General features: G+C 44.0%; 1 protein-coding gene across 7 annotated transcripts in view; it reads right to left on the bottom strand.

The window, feature by feature from the left end:
- Positions 1-17,641, bottom strand: part of LOC122551859 (transcription factor COE3-like) — a 474,992-nt gene extending 457,351 nt beyond the window's left edge. For all 7 annotated transcript variants that reach the window (XM_087991763.1, XM_087991769.1, XM_087991775.1 and 4 more), the window contains exons 1-4: positions 17,031-17,641; positions 15,579-15,735; positions 14,750-14,813; positions 12,746-12,801 (exon numbers count right to left, since the gene is read on the bottom strand). In XM_087991763.1, the coding sequence (XP_087847889.1) occupies positions 12,746-12,801; positions 14,750-14,813; positions 15,579-15,735; positions 17,031-17,164 (411 nt within the window). In that variant the 5' untranslated portion in view covers positions 17,165-17,641. The remainder of the gene's footprint in view (positions 1-12,745; positions 12,802-14,749; positions 14,814-15,578; positions 15,736-17,030) is intronic.
- Positions 17,642-18,108: the final 467 nt, after the last annotated feature.

Genomic DNA, 18,108 nt, shown 5'->3' with positions numbered 1-18,108 from the left:
GAATACGGGATGGTTTTACACTGTGAGCCCTTGCCCACTCCTAGTTGAATCAACACCACCCAAGTTCACCAAATGAACATAGCTATGCAACGATTCCCGTAAGACCTGTTAGGAAAAGTAAAACCCCATCGATCTTGAAGGCATTTGTCTGCTCTGGGCTTAAGCATATTCTTATTGTCATGCTCACATTGTGGTTATCATCAGCAAAGCCTGGCATTTATCGCCCATCCTTAGCTGATCTGAGAAAGCAATAGTGGAAGCTTTCTTGTTGAACTTCGCATTGAGCGCAGACGGTTTCACAGAAGGCAAAGAATTGTTCAGTCACTTCAGAAATGACAGGACTGAGAATAAGAGATTGGGATTAATTTTCAAAAAGCCAGCAGGGGCACATTGGACCAAATGGGCTCTGTCATTCCATGATACTCTGAAAGGCACCATGTAAATGCAAATTGGTCTTGTCTGTTTTCTCTCTTTCCTCTCCCTGTCTGTTTCCTGTTCATACAATCTCCAGCATGGACAATAGCCAGGCGCCGACACAGTGGTAATGTCACTGGATCCAAAATCCAGAACCCCAGACTAATGACCTGGCCAGGAAATTGGAGAATGCTGGAGAAACTCAGCAGGTCTGGCAGGATCGGCAGAGAGAGGAACAGTTTCAAGACCAAAATGACTCTGTTTCGGAACTGGGGACAAGGGTTCAAATTCCGTTGTGGCATTTCAAATCAACAACAAATTTGGAACTGAAAGCTGGTGAAGGCAATGAAACAGACTTCGAGTGCGATTAAAAGAAAAATCCCATCGGGTTCACTAAAGCCCTTTAGGGAAGGGAATCTGCCATCCTTACCCAGTCTGGCCAATGTGACTCCAATATGGTTGACTCTTAACTGCCCTCTGCAATGGCTGAGCAAGGCACTTAGTTCAAGGACAACTAGGGATGGGCAGCAAACGCTGACCTTGCCAGTAATGCCCACACCCCATGAAAACATAAAGAAATATAAAGCAGAAAGGATTCGTCATATAGCACAGCACAGCAAGGGAGCAGGCGTGTGTGTTGACACTGGATGTGTGAATAGGAAAGAAAGGAGAAGAGAAAGACAGAAAAAGAAAGGAGAGGGGGGATGGAAGCAGTGAACTGATAATAAAATAGGTGAAGGGACACATAATGAGCAATGAATATATAATGCTGCAGATACACAAATCCATGGGTTTATAATGTATTCTTTAGCACTGGATTGAAGCTATTAGGGCTGAACACAGGCAATGACACCCAGTTTATGAAGAAAAATGGTTTCTTCATCGCTAGAATCTAACGTTGTGTGCAGTAGCTGGAGACAGTATCTATCTACATAATAAACTGTCAGGGAAAGGTCGTTGGTATCTGCTCCCTGTGCATCTCTCTATCTCGCACAGATACTGCATGGAGACAGATGCACAGTCAGGGAGAGGTACATAAGCACCACAATCCTTCATCTTAACCTTTCGACACAGCCTCAAGCCAACTCTTCTTGCTTCACAACAGCACACCCCCAAAACCCATTGTTCCTGGAACTGGAATTCCCTTCCTCCTCCTCCTCCCAAGCAGCTACACTTCATTGGTCAATTGAGGGACAGCATGCTAGTCGACTGTGGAAGGTATCATATCCAGTTTGCCTGAAGTTATACATGCAAAGCAAACCTTTTCGCTGTTCCTAAGATTATGTGACAATAATAAATTAAATCCAATCTAGAAAAAGGTTAGCAGGTACAAACTTTCCATCAAGGGATAACTGCTTCAAGCAGAGCAGTGTTTCACCAGACACTCACTAGCACAGCAGTGAGAGTCCTAACCAACATTAACCAGTACAGGAGCCCAGTATATGACTGGAGAAGGCTTCTCCAGTTGAAGACATAGCACCGGTGCAATTAAGTATAACAGACTGGCTGAACTCTTCCTGTGTTGTATTTTCTACATTTATAAAGCAAAGCCCATTGGCTCAGCTTTCAAAATATTCATCAATGTTTCATGACCTGTCAAATAAATCCTAGCTTCAGCTAAACGTTCCGATAGCCCAATAGGCCTTCATTCTGTCCTAAGAACAGCCGCAAACATTTGTTCTCTTATCCAATCGACCGGAGTATCCAGTAAAACCCACAAAAAACAAAAAAGGAGCTCCTTTGGAAGAACTTTGAAAGTAATGTTATTTTATGAACCTCTTGCAGCTGCTTTCTGGAGTTCATCTAGGAACTCCTCCCAGCTCATCCTTTCCAATCTTGTAGATCAGCTTCCTTGCTGTCCTCTGTACAGGTCCATGTTCCACTGGGGTGGCACAGTGCTTAGCAGTGTTGCCTCGCCACACCAGGGACCCAGGTTCAATTCCAGCCTTGGGTGACTCTCTGCATGGAGTTTGCACGTTCACCCTGTGTCCGGGTGCTCCAGTTTTCTCTCACAGTCTGAAGATGTGCAGGTTAGGTGGATTGGCAATGGGAAATTGCCCCATAAGGTCCAGGGATGTGTAGGCTAGGTGGATTGGCCATGATGGATAGGGTGGGATGCTATTCAGAGAGCAGACTTGATGGGCTGAATGGCCTCTTTCTGAACTGTGGGGATTCAATAATATTGTATATCCCTTGCTCTGTACCGAACAAACATCATAAAGCGAAGTCTGACTTTCTGGAGAAGTAAACACAACTGCATCAACTTCACAGAGTTACAGTATTGTTCGAGCACAGAAGGAAGCCATTCAGTCCATTGTGTCCGTGTTGGGTCTCAAAAGGGGAAATTCACCTTGTGCTGTGGCTCTACACATTCTTCTTTTTAAAATAACAATCCAGTTAATTGTTAAATGTCTCAACTGAACCTGCCTTTCCCCATACACTCAGGCAGCACCAGAAGTACTCACTGCATGAGAAACATTTTTCCTCGTGTCACCATTGTTTAGATGTTGGGGTTGTTAGGGTTAGGGTCAGGGTCAGTTGTTGGAGAAGGTGATGACTTATTGGTATTATCATGAGACTAAAAAGGGGTAAAAACAATGACTGCAGATGCTGGAAACCAGATTCTGGATCAGAGTGGTGCTGGAAAAGCTCAGCAGTTCAGGCAGCATCCGAAGAGCAGGAATGTCAATGTTTCGGGCAAAAGCCCATCATCAGGAGTATCATTACTCTGCCTGTATCCATTATCATGAGACTATTAATTCAGAAACTTAACTAATGGTCCGGTGACCCGGATTCAAATCCTGCCACAGCAGATGGTGGAATTTAAAATTGGCTAAAGAATTTGCTGAAACCATTCCTGATTAGCAGAAATGCCCATCTGGCCCATTAATATCCTTCAGGGAAGGAAGTCTGCCTTCCTTACCTGGTCTGGCCTACCTGTGACTCCAGACCTTCAGTAATCTGGTTAACTCTCAACTTCCCTCTGAAATGGCTGAGCAAGCCACTCAGTTCAAGGGTAGCTCGGGCAGACATTAGATGCTGGCCAGCCATGTCTCATGAGTGAATTAAAAAATATTGCCTTAAATCTGCTCAAACCTTTCTCTCAAGCCTTCCATCGACCCCATCCAGAAACCCCTACCCCGCTCATGCTTTTGAGCAAATCTCATGAAGTCTCCTGTCAAGTGTCACGCCCCCAAGGACCACGGTCTCACTTTCTCCAACCTTTCTGCGAAATGAAGGAAGCTCTCACATGAATCTTTTCTGCCGTCCTATCCAGTGCTCCACATCCTTCCTAAAGTGTGCTCCAACTGAGGATGAAACTACGTTCTACACAAGGCCCCCGAGCCATTTTGCAGATTCTTTATCAGGTACAATTTCACACCGAGTCGCGTGAGGAAGCCATATGACAGATGATGGAAAGTTTAATCAAAGAAGTATGCTTTATTAATTTGAAAATGGTAAGTTTGATTAATCAAATGGACCGATTTAATCAATCAAAGGGGTAGGTTTTATTAATCAAAGAGATTTTAAGGGCAGTCATAAGGGAGAAGGGGGTAGAGGGGCCTAGGGATAGAATTCCAGTGCTTAGTGCCTGGACAAAGTGGTTCCCTCACTTGCTTAGGGAGAGCAGGACACTGAGTTGAATGACCAGTGATGATCATATTAAATGGTTGACCAGGCTTGAAGAGCTAACTGAGAAGTTGATGGCCTAGGGGTACTATCGCTGGGCTATTACTACAGAGACTCTGGGGACCCAGGTTCAATTCCTGCTATGGTAGAAATTGAGTTCAATTTTGGGGTGGCAGGGTGACTCAGTGATTAGCCCTGATGCCTCACACCACCAGGGACCTCGGTTCGATTCCCGTCTTGGGCGACTGTCTGTGTGGAGTTTGCACGTTCTCCCCATGTCTGCGTGGGTTTCCTCCGGGTACTCCGGTTTCCTCCCACAGTCCAAAAATGTACAGGTTAGGTGAATTGGCCATGTTAAATTGCCCATAGGGGAATGGGTCTGGGTGGGTTACTTTTTGGAGGGTTGGTGTGGACTTGTTGGGCTGAAGGGCCAGTTTCCATACTGTAGAGAATCTAATCTAATCTAATCATGGCCTACTCCTGCTTCTATTTTTTGCTATGATTCACCACACTACCCTACCTTCAGCTGCCCAGGGCATGCAACACTGAACTCTCCTCCCTGGAATGTAAGGACATTTATGTGACACCTGATACTTCCTCGGGATTGTCCAAAGCATTACATAGCTGAGTAAGTACTTGAGTGTTGTTACAAAAATGGAGACAGGTTACTGAAGTTTTTCACTTCTGCATTCAACAGGAATCATGCAAGAGGTCAAATTTCAAAGGGAACACCAATTTACACAGCTTGAGCTGAGAAAATGGTGATCACCTCTGATTAGTCAAGGTAATTAAATACTGTTGAAATCCAGTCACTCTGAGTATGAGACAAGACAACACCTATATAGAAAGGTGTCATAATAATGGAAGGTGAAACTTTGATCTGATCATAACACAAGATGAAGACTCTTTTTAAAAATGTATTCACGGGATGAGGGCATCGCTGGCTAGGCCAACATTTATTGCCCATCCCTAATTGCCCAGAGGACAGTTAAGAGTCAACCACATTATCATCAATCTGGAATCACACATAGGCCAAACTGGGTAAGGATGGCAGTTTCCTTCCCTAAGAAGCATTGGTGAACCAGATGGGTTTTTCCTGTTAATCGTTAGATTATCAATCTAATCTAATGAATTTGTAGACTTTTGATCACAGATTTTCATTTAATTCAAATGCCATCAATGGCTACAGTGAAATTTGAACCCACATCCCCAGACCATTGCCTGGGCTCTGAATTTACAAAAACCAGCGAAAATACTACTAGGCCAACACCTCACCTAACCTTCAGGCCATCAGTTCCGTACATTACTAGCAACAGAACCTGTGGCTTGGGGACAGGCTTTGCAATAAGGGCCGAAGGCAAGAGCTTCAATTTAATTGGAGGAAATTCTGGCTCATCCAAAACTGCACATCAGACAAGTAGTCTGTGAAAAGAAACACAAAGGTGTAAAGTGCAGGATTCTCAAGTTTATTTAAAACCCGCGTTCTTTGCCTAATGGAAAAATTCAGTCCATACATTAGCTGCAAACCACAGACTTTTGTCTGCTGCTAAGAAAAACAGCAGAAAAACAGATATAGCATGGGAAACAAAGGGTCATAACTTTGAGCACTGCAACAGAAAAATGACAGAACAGGCTCCCTGTATTATACATTCCTGAAGAAGGGCTTATGCCCGAAACGTCAATTCTCCTGTTCCCTGGATGCTGCCTGACCTGCTGCGCTTTTCCAGCAACACATTTTCAGCTCTGATCTCCAGCATCTGCAGACCTCACTTTCTCCCTGTATTGTAGTCGAGAGGCATACATCTCTAAAGCTGGACATACAATGTTACAATCAAGGGAGAGACAAGAGGTAAAAAGAAACAGATATTTTGGGGACATTGCCCACTCTTCTTCCAGACCAGTCAGTCCCACATTTTGACTCATACCCTACAGTTATGAATGGAACTTCAATGTGTCATTCATTATTTATCAAGCAAATGCTTAGTTAAATGAATACCAATTTCAAGAGTTGGTTTCATTCTTTGATTGTATGCAAGAGTCCCTAAAATGTTTGTTTCCCTTTCCTAATTGCCCTCAGAAAGCAACAGGGATCTGTCTTCTTAGAAGGATAGAAAGTACAAGTCATTTGGTCCATCGAGTCCGCTCTGCGATTGTACCTGACCTAGCTCAATGCTGCTCTCACTCCTGCTCTCTCCCCAATTCCCATTGATGCCTGAAGCTTCGAGAAATCTATTTTATCTATTTCTTTCTTAAATGTCTTGAGCTCTGCATCCCTCTAGTGCAGGTACTTTCTGAATGCTGATGGATTACTTCCTCAACTGTCAGGACAAATCAAGATAAATGGTCAGAGCCATCCTACTCAGGGGTGGTGACTGGTCGATGTACATATGGAACCTGGCACTGTGTCCTTGATGACATTTTGGTGAGAAACAGGATGGGAACAAGAACTGATTTATAGGGGAATGTGGTGTTTTGCCTCACAGCTAGAATACAGTATATTTTTAAGAGATATGTTCATGATCTCATGTGACTTGAGGATATAAAGGTCTCAGACTCCATCTTAACTGGAGCCATTTGAACCACGAAATGCTGGTGGAAGTAGGCCGTGATATCAAGTACAGGGGATCGGATGGACCCTGGTGCATGTGCCCACAGATCCTTGAAGGCAGCATGATAAGGCAGATAAGAAAGTTAAGAAAGCACTTGGGATACTTGCCTTAATTAGTCAAAGCACTGAATACAAAAGCAGGGAGGTTATTATAGAACAAAATCAGAATTTGCTGGAAAAACTCAGCAGGTGTGGCAGCATCTGTGGAGAGGAAGCAGAGTTAATGTTTTATGTCCAGTGACCCTTCTTCAGAACACCCTTCTGAAGAAGGGTAACTCTGCTTTCTCTCCACAGGTGCTGCTTGACCTGCTGAGTTTTTCCAGCAATTTCTGATTTCCCACATCCGCAGTTCTTTGTTTTTGTTTAGAGGTTAATGATGGAGTTGTATGTGGTGAGAGTTAGACCACTGTTGCAGTTACACTAAAGGGTGCTACTGTACCAGAAAGGATGCAGAAGCGATTTGCCAGGATGTTGCCTGGACTGGAACAATCCAGCAATGAAGAGAGACTGGATAAACTCAGGTTGTTTTCCTTAGAGCAGAGAAGGCTGTGGGGGTGGTGGGCGGTGAGGTGGGGTGTGGGATCTAGTTGATGTGTTCAAAATTCAGAGGGCCATTGATATGGTTCCAACCAACCCAACCGCCCTGTGGCTGAACACTTTAACTCCCCCTCCCAGGTCCTTGGCCTCCTCAATCGCCAGATCATGGCAACATGACACCTGGAGGAAGAGCGCCTCATCCTCCGCCTAGGAACCCTCCAACCACAAGGGATGAATGCAGATTTCTACAGCTTCCTCATTTCCCTTCCCCCCCACCTTATCTCAGTCCCAACCCTCGGACTCAGCACCGCCTTCTTGACCTGCAATCTTCTTCCCGACCTCTCCGCCCCCACCCCCTCTCCGGCCTATCACCCTCACCTTGACCTCCTTCCACCTATCACATTCCCAATGCCCCTCCCCCAAGTCCCTCCTCCCTACCTTTTATCTTAGCCTGCTTGGCACACCTTCCTCATTCCTGAAGAAGTGCTTATGCCCAAAACGTCGATTCCCCTGCTCCTTGGACGCTGCCTGACCTGCTGCGCTTTTCCAGCAACATATTTTTCAGCTCTGATCTCCAGCATCTGCAGTCCTCACTTTTTCCTAAACCTTTTCCCCAAAGTTGAGCAGGTGTTTAAGAGGGGACTTGAAGGGAAAAAAACATTTAACACGGAAAGCTGTGAGTATCTGGGAACTCACCACCTCAACAGTGATAGAGGCAGGAAACCTCAAGACATTCAATACCTATTAGGTGAACATTTGAAATACTATAACATACAAGGGTATGAGCCAAGTGCTGGAAATGGGTGTAGAATAGTTGGATGTTTGAAGACTGGTGCTGACACAATGGGCTGAAGGGCCAAATTCCATGCTGTAAAAACTCCACGACTCCATGGCTGTGAATTGAGGAGAACAAAGGATGGTTCATCACAGCAGATGATAACTTTGAGAGTATTATCAGTGCTGTGGAATGGGAAGACATTTAATTGGAGAGGTTCAAACATTGTAGGAGATGTGGGAAAGAGAGGGCAGATAGAGAATCGTAGGATCCCTAGAGTGTGGAAGCAGGCCATTCAGGGACAAAGTGAGGACTGCAGATGCTGGAGATCAGAGTCGAAAGTGTGGTGCTGGAAAAGTACAGCAGGTCAGGCAGCATCTGAGGAACACGAGAATCGACGTTTCAAGCATAAAGTCTTCAGGCCATTCAGCCCATCATGTCCACACCAACCCTCTGACGAGCATCCTACCCAGAAACACCTCCCTACTGTATCCCCATAACCCTACATTTACTGTGGTTAATCCACTTAGCCTGCACATCTCTGGGCACTATGGGACAATTTAGCATGATCAATCCACCTAACCTGCACACGTTTGGACTGTGGGAGGAAACCGGAGCACCTGGACAAAAGCCCCACAGACACGGGAAAATGTGCGGACTCCACACAAACTGTCGCCTGAGGGTGGAATCAAACCTGCGATCCTGGCGCTATGAGGCCTGGCGCATTGACCACTCAGGCACCATGCTGGCCCAAGCGAGGCAGTAAGATTAAGAGATGAGCCCTTTCTCAATTTCTTTCACAGGACATGGGCAAAATGATCCTGTCCAAACAATACAGGCAGGGTGCCAGCATCTTGGAGAGGCTGTAGAGGCTATTTGTTCGAATACAGCACCAGTTACATAGAGAGAAAGTAGAGGCTGAGGCTGTCCTCATCAGACATATTCAAGATCACAAATTGTTCTAATAAAATAAATGCAGAGAAATTGTTTTCAGTAGCAGGAGCTCCAGCAATGAAAAGGAACTTGCTGATTAACCTGAACAGTCTTGACAGGATGGATCTGGAGAGGCTGCTTCATCTTATGGGAGAGTCTAGAACCAGGGCTCACTATTTTAAAATTAGGTGTTGCCAGTTTAAAACAGATTAGGCAAATTTATTTCACTCTTTCAGAGCTGAGAGTCTGTGTAACTGTCGTCCTAAAAAAAAAGATGGAGAAATGCTCGAAAATATTTAAGGTAAAAGTAGATAGATTTGTGTCGAGTGGGGTCGGGGAGTTGTGTAGATTTGACATTACAATCAGATGGACTAGGCTTCAGGGGCCAAGTGGTTTATTCCTGCTCCTTATTGACACATAAAGAGGTGACTGACAAACAAAACAGAGGCCATGTGAGGAAATATTCTTTTACAGAGCAAGTTATAGTGATTTGGAGTTCATTGCCTGAAGAGGTGATGAAAGCACATTGAGTGCTAACTTTCAAATGGGATTTGAATAAATATTTGAAGGGCTGTGGGGATAGTAGGGGAAGGCAATGGCAAGTCACCACCGCTAAAGCTGCCAAGAAAAGCAGCTCAGAATGAAGAGTCAGCAAACAAGGAGCCAAGGGCCTGGCTTCAGACAGCATACTCAGGAACTGCACGGAATAAGGAAAGGGACTAACTGGATAGCTCTACCGTGGAATTGGCGCAGACACAATGAGTCAAACAACCTATTTTGCTCAGCATCATACTACGATCTTGTAATAGTAGCACTGCTAAAATATACGTTCCCCCGAGACGGATGTGAGACGCAAACTCTCGATATTCATCAAAGAGGACAACTGTTCGATCTGCTCAGCTGTTTCTGTGCGTTCAACATGTTACAATCTCCGTCTAATTAACACATTACAAGTTGAAGCAAGTATTTGGGCCCTGGACGACGGTTACAAAGGTAATTGCTAATATCAGGCAAACAAATCTGTGAACCCATCATTGCGCCTACGTATGAATTAATTCCCCAGTTTGCTCGGCTCTACTGGCAGGACAGACTTGAGGAATAAAAGAAGTGATCATTTTGGACAGCAGTATTTTTATATTTTCTCTTGTCAAAGCAAACAGCTGTCTTGATTCTCGGAAAGACAGCATTTTGCGATAAAAAGTGAGAATGGAATTCATCCCAAGATAACAATTCTTAAGTTTTAGGGCAGAAGCAAACTATGCGCTTCCAATGTTCATATCTATGTTTAAAATGATCTGTATTTCTCTTTAGTGCTTGCCTTTCTTCAATTATAACACAGAAACTGGAGAAATCCATCCAGTCCTTCAAACTTGTTCCACCATTCAATTGACTCGTGATTTCTGTAATCCTGAGCACATTTTTCCAACAAAAGTCTATCAGTCACAGTTTGTCCTTTTCAATCGACCACCAACAGCTGTTTTATGGGAGATTGTCCAAATCTCCACTAGCCATTGTATGAAGAGGTGTTCCTGTTGTCACTTCTGAGGAGACTGTCTCTAACCTTTGAGGTTATGCCACTCAGCACTGAACTCAGTCCTCCCGCCAAACACCGACAAAGGAAATGGTTTCTCTTTGATTACTCTCATGTAACCATCTGAAACAGCTCAGTTAGACAAATCCTAACCAACATGAAGCTTGTTGTGCCCACTGCTCTTGGATTCTCAAATACTTGTAAAAGATTGCTCCCACAAGATCGAAGTGAAATCCAATCCATGGTGATGCAGCCTGCTCAGAATTGGACCCCAATAGCCAAATACAAATTCAGTGCCAATGACCTTAAAATAAAGTTGCTTACATTCACTAACCAGCAACACACAAATCGTTCCAGTTGTCATTAACTTGCAAAACTGACGCATGGAGATTGCACGCCTGAGAGTTAGAAACACAAAAATAAAAGGAGACTCTACTCTGCAGCAATTCCTCTGTATCTGCCCAAGGCTGTCTGATGGGGACAGTGGAGAGTGAGATTTACTCTGTCTGTATCTAACATGTCTTCCACCGTGTGTGTGTGTCTCTGTCTGTCTGTCTGACCGGTCTTGGGAGTGTTTGTTGGAGATAGTGCAGAGAGGGCTACATTCTGTATCAGGGAAGTTGGAGGCATGGTGATCATTGGGTTAGTAATTCAAGGTAATGTTCACGGACATGGGTTCAAATCCTACCCTAGCAGCTGGTGAAATTAAACAAGATCTAATAAAAATCGACAATTAAGAGCCTGGCTATGCTGATCGTGGATTGTCTTTTAAAAAATCTGGTTCACTAACGTCCTTTAGGGAAGGAAATCTGTTGTCCTTACCTGGTCTAGCCTAAAATGTGACACCAGACCCATAGCAATGTGGTTGCCTCTTAAAATCCCCCCTGAAACAGCCTCGAGAGCCCATCAATTCAAGAACAACTAGGGGCCTTCAAGAGATGTCTACACCCCTGTTAAAAAAAAAATTTAAAATCTAATCTTGCGCTGTACCTGCATGAGTGGGGCAATGTTGAGAGGATAGCAAACTGGAAATGTGAAACTGCAAGGGTGAAATAGAACAAGAGAGCTCTACTCATTCTTTAACCCATGTTGTAGCTGCCCTGGGAGTATTTGAATCAGACAGTGTAGACGGAGTTTTAGTCTTTCTTAAATTCAAGCTGCACATATTCTCATGTTTAATGGGGAAATGTTTTGGGCTTTGATCTGTGCAATGTCTGTCCTGAAGCAGTGAAGAGAGATCTTTTCCCTGCATCTGACAATGTGATGTACCTGAGATTGGGAGTATTTGGCGTTGGCATTGATTCTCTAAATTGGAAGCAGTAAGGAGTTTTCCTCATGATTAAAATCCCTCAGAATGAAGACTAAAAATAAGTGACAGAATAAGAAAATGTCAGCTAAATATGGGAGTGCTTTATACCTCAATAACAATTTGAGTAGCATGGTTCTGGAATCTTGTAACTGGTAAGGAGAGTAATGTGGAATTATGTTTCACATTTATAGTTAGCTGAATTTAAAATTTAAAAGCTGCCTTCAAAGAAAATCATTAGAATATTATTTAAAGAGCCAATGTTAATGTCTTACTTTTTGTTACAAATCTCTGATCTACAAAAAAAGTGAATAAATCTCTCATCACTTTCTTACAACTGTCCTGTTCATAATTCAATCCAATAAAAATTAAGTAACTGGACTAAATATTCTGTGATTTGTGACTGTTACGGTAATTTCCGATGAGGGGATCGATCAGTTCTGACTTGCATGTCACGCGATTACAGAATGTGCGGTAAAACCATGCAGCCCCTCATTGCAGCATTGCGACAAAGCTGTGAATGAGCAGACAACACCCCCGGGGGGGGGGGAAGAGAAGAGGAGGTTGGCATGTTGGCATGGAAGTGGTGGCAGGAGAATCCTTCCGAAGTCAAAATTAATTTCAGTGGCGCCACTGAAGGGCGCATCTTGTAATTATTGATCAGCCAAAGAAAAACAGAACACAACAACAGTTCAATAGTTCGACGGATCACCCTGTTGCTATTAATAACAAATCGAGGCAGACCCACCACATCAGTGGTTACGTTACCCGTTTCAAAACATAATTCAATTTGAAAAGCAGGCGAGGTAGCAAGACAAATCATTGCAAAAACATGCCTCTTTTCAGATAAGAAGAAATGTCAAAATGGTTGTGTTTATAAATGAACCAGTTTGGTTTCTGCCTGGATGAATTTATTAAATTGAGAGGTATTATTGATATTTAAAATTGTCAGCAGTGAATTATCAGCCAGATTTGTTGCTTACAAATGTGACACAGCCAATCCACTCTTACCTGTTTGGTCATTGAGTCGATGAGCCGTACAAATAAATCCTGCTCTGTTCGGATTCCTGGGGGGAAAAAAAAGCATGAAGTAAATTCAGGGACATGTTCTTTCAAATTTTTTGTATCCCTCAGATCCATCTCTAACCATAACATGACAGCACTATTATTTTTATTTGAGGGGAAAATGCCATTTCAGTGTTTTACGAAAAAAAAGCTTCTCTTCAGCCAGGACAAAGAGAATCACCCAAGTTTAAAAAATAAAACTGTGGCCATTCAAAGTTTGTGAAAGAAGTGTTACAGTGGTCAAACGTTAAACTGTCTATTGTTCACAGCTGTTTCCAAATCTGCTGTATATGTCCAGTGCATTTTGTTATTTCAGATTGGTAAATTTAAATGTTTTACGTTTAATTCCACCCCACTACCCTTCTCTACCTCTTGTTCACTTTTTCCCATTCTTTCAAACTTTTCCTTTCCCCCAAAAATCTTTCTCTCCTGCATATTGCTGCTTTCTTTCCGCGTCCTTATCCCATTATCTCTCTCTCGTTCTATTTTCCCTTGCAGCTGCACCTTTTTCCTTTAACTGCCCTCTCCATTTTCCCCTCCCTTTGCTACATCGTGAGCAGTCACTGGTTCTCCATTCCCTTGTTTGAATACTTTCAGATCAGGATGGCGGGGGGGGGGGGGGAGGGATGTCAAACAGTTAAATCGAATTTCAATCCCAGACCACAAGTCTCCCAACTCTGGCTGTAACCAAACAGAACAAGTGGCATTGTTCAGTTCGATATTATTACTGTCTTGCGAACTGGAAGGCAAGGTACGGTTTGTGTAACGGGGTAGAAGTCGGTTAATTCAGCAAAAGCAGTTTGACAATTGTGTGTGTATGAGAGAGAGAGAAAGAGAAATATTACAGGACATGTATTAACGGTGCGAGTGAATTCGGTACGGACCAGTTAAATCTCTCTCACACACAAACCTCTGCATAAAGAAATCTAGCATCTTACAGATTAACTACACGATTTTAAAACATTCTCAGAATTGACATCAATAAAACAAATGACAGCGCGATTGATAACAGACCGACGTCAATGTCAAGCTAAATAAGGGCAGCACAGACTCTTAGATCAACACCTCCTGCTTAAGACTCGAACTTAGGTTTACACGCCCGTGACCAATCGTAACAATAATTACTTCTTAAAGCAAAGAAAATCTCCAAAACGATTATGAAATCATTATTTCTCTAAGCGTCGGAAAGCCTATATATATAGCTACTTTTTTTTAACAGCTTGGTATAAAGTTTTGCACAGAAGTTTTCAGATCATTTCATTGTGTTCGGAAGATGAGTCACTGCATCCGACGCATCAACTCTGCCCAGATGCTGCCAGACCTGCTGAGATTTTCCAGTAATTTCTGGTTTTATTTCTGTCTTCCAGCGCCCGCAGTTCTTTTGGGGTTTTTTTTTAAATTTCATTTTCAGTCTTGTGCAAATCGCCAACTTTAGACCGAAGCTGTTGCGATTGTTTTAGAGCTGAGTAGATAAACATGCCAACAATCCCAGATTATAAATATCAACATCAGCAGCGGGGAGCAGCGTGTGTCCTGGGCGCAAGTTCCTATCTCTGATTGACAGTGTTTTTTATTTCAGGAGTTTTCAACACAAATTAATTTTGAGTAGTTTTTGGGAAAGCAAAGACTATTTTTGCCATGTGCATTTTTCTTTCTGAATAATACCTCAGCTCCCCACTACCAAAAGATTGAAATGAGTTTTGTTGATTTGCACAATGCATTGAAAAAAAATGTTTGCAATTGACACGCCTTACCCAATCGACACTGTTTAATTATGTGATTTATTTACGTAACTCGATCTTGAAACAAGCTGTCTCTCCGTGCAATTAAACTCTGATCTAAAAGATGGCAAATTGTGTGGTTTTTTTTTGGGGGGGAGGAAGTTTGTGGGTTTTTTTGTTCATGTTTCTGGTACTGTTTGTTGCAATCTGGGGGTAGAGAGTGACTTACCGTTGCTGTACAGGAGCTGTAATTTATAGTGAACACCGTTGTTTGTTTTTTCCCCGTTCTGTTCCTGCGGGCGAAAGCACAAAAGGCGTTAAGTTCGGATCGAATGCAAGCTGCATTCGCATGCCGCCTGAACGCAACTTTGAGTTTTACTCCCAACATCAACAAAAAGGTGTAACGAGAGGCCGATGAATTTCGCGCGTTTGTCGAGCTGAGACCAGAGCAAGCTTTTGCTGAAATGTGCATTACAGGCTGAAGTCAGACACTGACGGCGAGCAATTGGTATCAACGGGTCTCTCTCTCTCTCTCTCGACCTCCTGTACCCAAGATTTGGAGATGCCGATGTTGGACTGGACTATCACCTGATGAAGGAGCGTCGCTCCGAAAGATAGTGTGCTTCCAATGAAACCTGTAGGACTATAACCTGGTGTTGTGTGATTTTTAATCCATTATCCAACTCCGAGTATGTGGGATATCGGGTCTGGAGTCAGTAAAGGAGCAGATTTTGACAAAACAAAATGTGAGGAGTTTATGGGGTACAGTAAAGGGACAATTTACTGTGAGATTTTTTTTTAAAAGGTATCAGTTTTGAGGATCTGTGAGAAATGGGAAAAGGAAACACACAGAACTGCAGAGAGTTTCAGGCACGTTCACACTCAGGGGCAATAACTAAAACCAGAGGAACTGACATCAAAAAAACTTCAGCTCAAAATATAAGGAGTTGTTCACAGGGGGCCCGAGGAGTCGTAAATGGAAAGGGGGAGATGGAAGGGGACAGTAAGGACGGGAATCGGGTGGGAGAGGAAAGGAATGGAAAGGATAGGCAACTTACTTTATCTTTCTCTACGAAGTCAACAAACGCTGTCCTCTCAATCTCCACCGGCTGGCCTTGGCGGTCGTACAGAGCCAAGACGAAGTGGAAGAAATTGGATTTACGCAGGTTCGAAGGCGGCTGTTTCTCGAAATGTGACCGGGCCAAACCGACTCCACTGCGGGCAAAGCAAATCACAAGCAAGGGCTTCGGTTAACGGCGTTTGTACAAGGCGGTTTTTGAAACAACTGGAAGTTAACGGGAGAGGGAGGGGACTTGAATCGGTTACAACTTGGGGAAAGTGAAATCAACCTCTTTATTTACTTGGAAGTTTGGATAATGATCCTTAGAAGCACGAAATTTTTTTAAAGGGTTAGATTATATCAGCGGCGGCAGTGATGTTTCAGATTTTTAACACCGATTAATTAAATGTTTCTTTAAAAATAACCCACACATCTGCTAGTTTTAAGTAAAACTAAGCGGGATGGGTTTTTTTTAAAAAAGCATTCCGTCTTCATTTTCTAAGTTATGGAGAATAATTTGCAAAACGGAGAAGGTTGATATAACTCGAAAGGAGAGATTACTGAAGAGGGAAATTTAACGGATAAAAGATTGAGGAAACTTCTTGTTTTGCTCGGGACGTTATTTTTTAGGGATTATGAATTGTGCAAAAGAAGCGGGGGGGGGGGGGGGGGGGAATTAATGGGAAGCAAGGATAACATTATGAGAACTCTAAACGAGATCCCAGAAGTCGAGCGGACCGTTTTATACAATGTATTTCGCTCAAAGCTGATTTATTGTCAACAAAGGACGGAAAGCCTTCGAGGCACGGACTTCTGAGAGGGTAGAAGTAAGTAACAGATTCCAAAATTCCATTGTTAAAAGATTTACTCAGAAAATGAGGGAGGGAGGGGGGGAGCGCGAATTTTGAAAAAAAAAACGAGAAAGAAAGAGGTAAAAGTCAGAAAGAAAGAGGGACGGAGGGAGGGAGAGAAGCAACAGAACTGCACATAAGAAGGGGAAGGAGAGAAAGGGATGGAGAGAGGGGAGAATAGATGGGAAGAAGGGAAGGAGAAAGAGGGGGAGAGGTAGAGAATAAGGAATAAGTGGAGAGAGGAAGACGCAAAAAGCAACTAAATACACACCGGGTGGGAAAAATAACCTGGACCTAAATATCGAATTTTCCCCCGGACAGAGGATTTTTTATAATGAAACACGACGAGGAATAATACAGAAACACACATTGAGAGAGTTAGCAGCTCCAGATCACACGGGCTGGCAATAAACATTGGAAATTGGTATCTGGGACACAGGGGTAACAAGAGCGCGGGGGGGGGGGGGGTGAAATATGACAACAATGTAGGAGCAAATTACTGCAGATACTGTAGTGAAAACACAGCAAGAAGCACCCCTTCTGCCTGGAAACGGGGGGGGGGGGGCGAATAATAGGAAGTATGAAGCGTTCGAACTAACCTCTGAGCCGCGGTGTTCGCATCCAGTATCCCGCCGGAATGTATCCAGGTCCTAACAGGATTCATCCCAGTAATCAAAGGTTCTTCCTTCATGGCTAGACCCCCTCTTGGTATGGTGTCCTGGATGGCGAACATCAAAGCAGCCTTCTGTTTGTCTTGTCTGTCTGTCTCTCTCTGTGTGTGTTTGCTGTCTTGTGCGTTTCCAAAGAGAAACACAATAGTTAATTCTGCAAGGCTGTGTGTGTGTGTGGCGTATCACTTTCAGTGCAAACCTTTCCCCGTCTTTCGCTGCCTATCGGCTGAGCAAAACAGATCCCGGACAAGTCAATGGATCTGCTTCTCTCTCTCTGAACGGAGCAGAGTTGATTCTGCACTTATACAAGAATCGCTTTCACTGAGAAATTAACATGTTGGCTTTTTTGTCCCCCCCCCCCCCACTGTTTCTCCGCTTGGAACAGAGATCTTCAAATTCAGCTGGGTAAAGTTGAAAGCGGCTGCATGTAATATGTGGGGATTGATATGTATCTAGACAGAGAGAGGTGTAAAATGTAACTGCAGCTCCCGTACGAGGGCAGCGCTGTCAATAGTGAGTTATCCATATGAGATCCAAAAGCTGAGGAGGGTTTTTCTGTCTTGCATTCCCCCCCACCCCCCTCCCTCCCTCCTCCCTTGGGGGAGACCAGCGTAAGCTTGCAAATCTACAATTGCCTCCTATCCTCTCTCGCACAGTTTCTGTCCCCCCCCCCCCCCCCCCCCCCCCCGAGCACTCAAACCCCCTCCTCCACCTCCCGTCCAGGTCCCTCCCTCTCTCCCTTCCCCGAGTCTTTGTGCCTCCCCTATCCCAGAGGAATGCACCTTCTCCCGGGCTCCGACACTTGCCAACTCTCCCTCCCTCCCTCCCACCCCGGGGAGAGAGAGAGAGAGAACGGAGCGAGCGAGACAGACGCTGCTTCTCTCCTTGATTGACAGTCAGGAGGTGGGGTCACACTCTCCAAATTAGGAGATCTTTCTTTAAATCTCCCCTGGCTGACTTCTCCAGGATTGGCTGCAGGTTGAGGGGATGGGGGTGGGTTCTCCAC

This window comes from Chiloscyllium plagiosum, unplaced genomic scaffold, assembly GCF_037043375.1.
Source record: "Chiloscyllium plagiosum isolate Xiang-an unplaced genomic scaffold, Cpla_swu_hap1 HiC_scaffold_1, whole genome shotgun sequence".
Classification (NCBI taxonomy): domain Eukaryota; kingdom Metazoa; phylum Chordata; class Chondrichthyes; order Orectolobiformes; family Hemiscylliidae; genus Chiloscyllium; species Chiloscyllium plagiosum.
The sequence above is the reverse complement of the archived record's forward strand: the minus strand, read 5'-3'. Positions and strand labels throughout refer to the sequence as shown.